General features: G+C 43.1%; 1 protein-coding gene across 1 annotated transcript; it reads left to right on the plus strand.

The window, feature by feature from the left end:
• Positions 1-1266: 1266 nt before the first annotated feature.
• LOC308369228 (uncharacterized protein) lies at positions 1267-7344 on the plus strand (the record flags this gene model as incomplete). Its single annotated transcript, XM_080843570.1, has 4 exons — positions 1267-2757; positions 3890-3972; positions 4405-4518; positions 5739-7344. The coding sequence occupies exons 1-4, from the start codon at positions 1318-1320 to the stop codon at positions 7342-7344; spliced, it is 3243 nt and encodes a 1080-aa protein (XP_080699696.1). The 5' UTR covers positions 1267-1317.
• Positions 7345-8170: the final 826 nt, after the last annotated feature.

Consider the following 8170-nt stretch of genomic DNA (forward strand, 5'->3'; position numbering starts at 1 on the left):
ATTGGTGCAATTCCTAACGGAATTCCCATGGAATAAGTTAAATATTCCCACAATGCAATTGTGATTTTAGGATAATTCCCTGCATAATACTACTGCAGAACTATCGCAGATAATAAAACAGATTTTGACAAATTATGTAAGAGGAAATATGTGTTCCTTAACAGCCAATGGTTGGAGGTCTAATCATTTCAGTCTTAACGGTACTTTAACATGTTAAACAGCAGCTCACTCTCAAACAGCATTGCAAAAGTTTAGTGACTTACTGTTGACTTTCTTCTGATAATTTACTAGGCATAATGTAAAACTTTTTATAGAAGGAGGCTTCTTGATACTGTGAAACCTATGACGACTAAACACTAGAAGAGAACCACACTAGGTTACTGACCAATAGAAGAGAACCACACTAGGTTACTGACCAATAGAAGAGAACCACACTAGGTAACTGACCAATAGCTGCCAGGAGCCTACTGTATGTGTGGGTTTAAGCTGAATGCTTGACCCCATCTGAACATGTCACAGTACTTTGGTCTCTATTGACCAGCACAGCACACAGACGTGTTCAGCACCAGGCTGCGGAGTTGCACAGTCTTAGTGAAGGAACATATGCCAAGGTAGGTCTGTTTAACGCTGTCTCTACACATAGACATAATCGGGCATTAAATTAACCGCACCATAAAATAATAATGTAATCATTACAGAATGCATGTATGTATGTATTTTCACTGCAGATTTTATCAAAGGAATATACAAAGATCTGGAATATCTAATGATGATATTGTGCAGACTATTTTATGGTCGTAATGGTAGTGTTTCAAAAAATGTAAGACACAAGGAGAAAGTCACAGAAAGAGCAGATATACAGGAGATCAAAGCTATCACAGGGATCACGGGATAAGCTACACCACTAATGAATATATATACTGCAGAATTATAATAATAATAATAAGACGGAAAAGAATATATAGAATTTAAGTGTGATAGAATATTAGGGGTAGTGCTGTTGGTGGTGGTAGTAATTATAGTACTACTAGGAGTATCAGTTGTAGCAGTAATACATTTTACCATAAAGATAATATATAATGCTGGACAAGATTATTAATAGTGGTTGGAGGAGAGTGGAAGTTTGTCTTTTCTCTTCCCGCGGGATTTCATCATTAAGAATGTTTATTGTTGATTTTCAGAATAATGGCAAACCGCTTCCTGAGAGGTTCTCCATCATACCCTCTCGTCCTGTCACTCCTCCTCCTCCTGTGTGTGTCCGACTGCTTCGGAGGGAAGATTCTAGTGGCGCCAGTGGAGGGGAGCCACTGGGTGAACATGGACATCCTCATCAGGGCTCTACACAACCAGGGACACTCCATCACAGTGGTACGTACCACCAAGAGCTGGTACATCAAAGCGGACTCTCCCTACTATGACTCGATCACGGTGCCTGTCGACAAGGGGTTCGATGAGGAGTTTGTCAAACCGATCCTTACGCAACTGATGGAAGTTGAGAGAGGCAGCAGTTCCCTGATCCATTTCCTTCCTCTGCAGCTGCTCATGTTCTCCGCCATGTCCAGCGCTCATGACATCACCTGCCACATGGTAACCTCCATGTTTGAGGACAGAGCGCTAATGCAGCACCTGAATGAGAGTCAGTTTGACCTGGTTCTCACCGACCCCTCATTCGGCGAGGGCATTCTGCTGGCTCACTACCTGAAGCTGCCCCTGGTGTACAACGTACGGTGGGTGACCAGCACTGAAGGACACGTTGCTCTCGCACCTTCACCGGTGTCCTACATACCAATCACAGGATCAGGCCTGTCTGATAAAATGAGCTTCTTACAACGGGTGAAAAATATGCTTTTCTACCTCCTCATGCAGTATCAGTTTAGGTTCCTAGTTAAAGCACAATACCAGGCAGTATGTGATAAGTATTTTGAACCTAAAGTCGACTTTCATGAGCTTGTGCAAGCAGCTGATCTCTGGCTGATGAGGGTCGACTTTGTGTTTGAGTTTCCACGCCCCACTATGCCTAACGTTGTTTACATGGGTGGGTTCCAGTGTAAGCCGGCAAAGCCCCTTCCTCAAGACCTGGAGGACTTTGTACAGAGCTCTGGAGAACATGGAGTCATCATCATGTCCTTGGGGACATTTGTCAGTGCAGTTCCGAGTGACATTGGAGAGGACATAGCAGCAGCTTTTGCTGAGTTGCCCCAGAAAGTCATTTGGAGGCACGTTGGGGAAAGACCCTCCACCCTCGGTAACAACACCCTCCTAGTAAAATGGATGCCCCAAAATGACCTGCTAGGACACCCTAAAATCAGAGCCTTTGTAGCCCATGGTGGAACTAATGGAGTTCAAGAGGCCATGTACCATGGCGTTCCTGTTCTGGGAATTCCTTTGTTTTTCGACCAGTATGACAACCTGTTTCGACTGAAGGAGAGAGGAGCAGCGAAGGTTTTCTCTATCGCCGACATCAGTAAAAACACCTTCCTCCAGGGCTTACAGGAAGTGCTCCATGAGCCGTCCTACAGGGAGAACATGCAGAGGCTCTCCAGGCTGCACAGGGACCAGCCAATGAAGCCCCTGGACCGAGCCCTCTTCTGGATTGAGTTTGTGATGAGACACAAAGGTGCTGCTCACCTGCGCACAGAGTCCTACAAGATGCCCTGGTACACCTACCACTCAGTGGATGTAGTACTGTTCTTACTTGCTGTAACACTCAGCTTCGTGTTCATAGTGGTTTATGGCATCAAAGTCTTTTGCTGCAGGGTTTGTTTGAGGAGAAAAATAAAACATGAGTAAACTCATGCTAATGCATTGACATATGTTACTGATCTTGCCCTACATTTTTTTTTGAGAACAATGTGCGTGAACAGCAGTGTGTGTGAACAGCAATGTGTGTGAACAGCAGTGTGTGTGAACAGCAATGTGTGTGAACAGCAGTGTGTGTGAACAGCAATGTGTGTGAACAGCAGTGTGTGTGAACAGCAATGTGTGTGAACAGCAGTGTGTGTGAACAGCAATGTGTGTGAACAGCAGTGTGTGTGAACAGCAATGTGTGTGAACAGCAGTGTGTGTGAACAGCAATGTGTGTGAACAGCAGTGTGTGTGAACAGCAATGTGTGTGAACAGCAGTGTGTGTGAACAGCAATGTGTGTGAACGGCAGTGTGTGTGAATAAAATATCATGCAGTCCTATCCTTAGTATCCATGCAGTGTTCCCATGTACAGTATATTGTATTTTGCATTCAAATTCAAGCTAATGGAGCCTCTCTGTTCAAGTCAAGAGTATTGTCTATGTGTTGACATCTTAAAGTCTCACCCTTGCATCTTGCCACTGATCATAAAACAGTTCAAAATACATATAGTATTTTCTTAACGGTGTGTGGTACTCTGTAAATATGATTAGAAGTGTCTATATAATATACTCAATGGTGTAATGTAACTATGTGTAGAAATCCCTTTATAAAGGATAGAAAACAATATGTATATTGCTTCATGGTGATATAATGTAAGCACTACGTGTTCCAAACAGCTCACTGTGACGATGCATTTCTCATACATCCAAAGTTCCCCTCACACTGCCTGAAAAATGACTCAGGTCTGCACTCTAGTGGTGATACAAGGGACTTTCCATCTAGTCAGAGGTCTACACATGCAGGTTCAGTTATATATATATAATATAATGTATTCACCACTATAAATAACTATACATCTATTATACCTTGGAGCACAGCATTTGCCCTTTAAAAAGTCCTGATAGGACAACTGTACTCCTTAAAATAAACAAGGGGTGTTTCTGCATGGGGACCTAATCCCCCCCCCCCCCCCTCCCCCTCCAATCATAGATATTGGGGGGGTTCTCATTGATTGTCGTTGCTGTTGTATTCAACTGTACTCAGGGGGCCCACTTCCAGCTTGGGGCCCCAGGCAATAACCTGCTTTTACTCTCGTGTGGTGTTACCCCTGAAAATAAGCCCTCACTGTAAGGTTGCTATTTTTTTTGAATGCCCACCTAAGCAGCTCTGACATGTGAGTGGGCCATATGTAATCCCATTAGCATTTTTAAAACTTGTGACACTCAATTTTGAGGAGCACTTTTAGCCACACAAAACAGCAGCCATTGAACTTGAGTGGACCTGAATGAACTTTGCTGAACTTGACGATTCAGATGGTGTAACTGCAGGTCATGGCACTCAGGGCAAAAAAACGTAATGCTCTCTCTGTCCTTTCACCCAGTCGTACTATTTCAATGTCTTCAACCACTGTAGAACCATCATCTATATACATGCATGCATACAATCTTCATTTACATGGAAATCACATCCTCTCGTTATAGTTTTAAAACACAATCTCTCATTCAGGGGAAATGTTCTGTGTTTCTTTAAGAACAAATGTCCCATGTTATCATACAAAGTACTTTGAACTCTGAAGGATTAAAGGCCCCTTACAGCCACGCGGGAGCTGGCCAAACCCTAACAGTCACGCCGGAGCCGGCCACACTGGCAGTGATAAAGACCTTCCAGGCTGCGTGAGCGGAATCACTGCTATTTTTATTATCTGATTACAACGGAGGATCGTTTCAGCCTGATTGGTCACTTAATCCAGGTGAGGTCTATGTCAGTATATCAGAGAGAGAGAGAGAGAGAGAGAGAGAGAGAGAGAGAGAGAGAGAGAGTGAGAGAGAGAGGAGTGTTGATTGTTGGTTGTAATCCGGGTGAGGTCTATGTCAGTGTATCAGAGAGAGTGAGAGAGATAGAGAGAGAGACTGAGAGAGTGAGAGAAAGAGAGAGAGAGAGAGAGGCACTGGTCCAGTGGTCTTAGTTTAACTGGACAGAGAGAGAGAGAGAGAGAGAGAGAGAGAGAGAGAGAGTGAGAGTGTGAGAGAGAGAGAGAGAGAGAGAGAGAGAGGAATGTTGATCTTTGGTTGTAATCCGAGGTCTATGTCAGTATATCAGAGAGAGAGAGTGTGAGAGAGGAAGAGACAGAGAGAGAGAGAGAGAGAGAGTGAGGAGTGTTGATTGTTGATTGTAATCCGGGTGAAGTCTATGTCAGTATATTTCTTGATGTAACCTTTATTAGATGGCTTAACACTAACCTTACATGCCTCGATATGAGTGTATTTGTCATGTATGTATTTTGCATACCTTTGCTGTAACTGAAGCACTAGGGTGGAAATGCAAAGATCCTAACAAATCTATAGAACAACAGCATGAATATCACCTACGAACATATATTTGTATTACACAACTTTTCTCTAAATTTGCTAACTGTAGGAGATCAATAGAAACTGAATGTATTTATACGTTAATAAAGTCAAGTGCTTTGCTAGGGCAATAGCTACAGCACTCTGACTGTTGAAACACTAGTTTAGTTATGCAAATCACATGTAATGAAACCTTAATGATAAATAAAATGGTAATATATACAGATGTGCCATTTTCACAGACATACTCTGGCTAATGAATATGTCAAAAATATTTATAGTTTGTCTGACTAGTTGTTTATTACTCTTTATAACCTTGAGTTATCATACCCTCTGGGGAAAGAGGCCCACTATATATGTCATCATGTGGTGACATTTATTTTCCCTCATTTATCCTTCTCAATGTGAACCTCATACTGTCTTCCCTAACGCCCAGCAGGATTTTCTGTAGATCTTCCACACCCTTCGCAGTCGTCCTGCCAAATGTCCGTCATTCACAAAGACTGACCTAATTATCAAGCTAACGTATTTTTTTTCTCTCACAGAAATATGTCTGCACATTTCTATCGGAATCTCCTCCCATCTTTCTTCCTGGCGATGATCCTCTACCTGTCGGGCCGGGGGTGTCTGGGAGGGAAGGTGCTGGTGGTTCCACTGGAGGGGAGCCACTGGGTGAACATGGACATCCTCATCAGGGCGCTACACGACCAAGGACACTCCCTCACAGTGTTACGCACCACCAAGAGCTGGTACATCAAAGCGGACTCTCCCTACTACGACTCGATCACGGTGCCGGTCGCAGAAGGCTTCGACGAGGAATTCATAAAGTCAATCCTGAAAAAACTGTTTGACATAGAGAGGGGTAAAAGTTCGGCGCTTAATTTCATAGGTCTGCAACTCCAGGTGTTGGAGTTTGTCCCGAAATCTGTCGACCAGGTGTGCCAAATGGCGACCGCCATGTTCGAAGACAAAACCCTGATGAAGAGGCTGAACGAAAGTCAGTACGATGTTGTGCTCACGGACCCTGCGTGGGGAGCCGGCATCATGTTGGCTCACCACCTTCGGCTCCCGTTAGTCTACAACGTCCGATGGATCACAACGGGAGAGGGACACCTCACGTTAGCACCGTCACCGATATCCTACATCCCAATAACAGGCTCGGGGTTCTCGGACAAGATGGCCTTCTCCGAGAGGGTTAGAAACGTGCTATTCTATTTACTGCTGATGGTGCAAAACAATGTGATGATTAAGCCGCGGTACCAAGCTGTGTGTGATAAGTATTTGACACCAAAGGTTGATTACTTTGAGCTACAGCAGACCGCTGATATTTGGCTGATGAGGGTCGACTTTGTGTTTGAGTTCCCACGCCCCACTATGCCTAACGTCGTTTACATGGGTGGGTTCCAGTGTAAGCCAGCAAAGCCCCTTCCTCAAGACCTGGAGGACTTTGTACAGAGCTCTGGAGAACATGGGGTCATCCTCATGTCCTTGGGGACATTTGTCAGTGAACTTCCGAGTGATATTACTGATGACATAGCTGCTGCTTTTGCTGAGTTGCCCCAGAAAGTAATTTGGAAGTACACTGGAGAGAGACCTTCGACCCTGGGCAACAACACCCTGCTGGTTGACTGGATGCCACAGAATGATATTCTGGGACACCCCAAAGTAAAACTCTTTGTGGCCCATGGTGGAACAAATGGAGTGCAGGAAGCTCTTTATCACGGCGTTCCAGTTGTGGGAATACCTCTGTTCTTCGACCAGTATGACAACCTTCTCAGGCTGAAAGTAAGAGGTGGGGCAACAATCATTACAATTTCTATCATAGATAAAAACACCTTCCTCCAGGCTGTACAGGAAGTGCTCCATGAGCCGTCCTACAAGGAGAACATGCAGAGGCTCTCCAGGCTGCACAGGGACCAGCCAATGAAGCCCCTGGACCGAGCCCTCTTCTGGATTGAGTTTGTGATGAGACACAAAGGTGCTGCTCACCTGCGCACAGAGTCCTACAAGATGCCCTGGTACGCCTACCACTCAGTGGATGTAGTTGTGTTTTTATTTGCTGTGATGCTCTTTGTTGTCATGCTTTCCTTTGTTGTAATCAGATATACATGTTGTAAAGTTTTTGGAATGAAGAAGATAAAACATGAATGATTTCCTAGCAGTGCCAGACCACAGGAATGGGATACATATTTAAATGTTTAAGTATGAAATGTTCAATATTTAAATGTTGACAGGTGGTCACTGAATAAACTGATGCAACCTTCATTGAGGTTTTGAAATCTTCAAAGAAAAAAAAATAAACATGGTTTAATATATTTAAAGTATATATTGTGAATGTTGGAATGAAAAAAAGAGTTGTGAAATTAAGTAGAACTAGTAGAGCATATTAATGTATTCAACTAAGTCTGTGCTGAACACTGAAACCCACAGACACACTTTAACAACAATGGAACTATATCCACTAACACTTCTAATTCATCATGAGGAAGATTTAAAGTGCATATTTACTATCAATGTCTAATTCAGCAGGAGGAGAATTTAAAGTGCATATTCACTAAGATTTAGTATTTAGACAAAAGTCCAACTCATTAAGAAATTAAAATGGAGAACAATCAAAACAATTTCACTTGAATAACAAAACAAAACATGAAGGGCTTAATGTTTGTATTTTATTCCACTGAAGGGAATAGATAGCTCACAGGCCCAGATATCTAAGAAAGGTAATTGGCTATAATCTTATTTCATTTGACTGAGGTTTTCTCTCCTCTTATCTCTTCTCCAATTATACACATGAATGTTACCTCATGGGGATGACATCTAAGGGAGATTTTTTTTCTGCTCATTATTTTTGCCTTTTCTTTTGAATTACGTAATACCCATACGTTCTTTTCTGACACTTGACCTTGCACGTCCATGCTGAACATGCCTGAAAGAACCGACCTGCGAGCATGAACACACTCATGAATATTCTCTATAT

Source organism: Sprattus sprattus (genome assembly GCF_963457725.1).
Source record: "Sprattus sprattus genome assembly, chromosome: 8".
Lineage (NCBI taxonomy): Eukaryota > Metazoa > Chordata > Actinopteri > Clupeiformes > Clupeidae > Sprattus > Sprattus sprattus.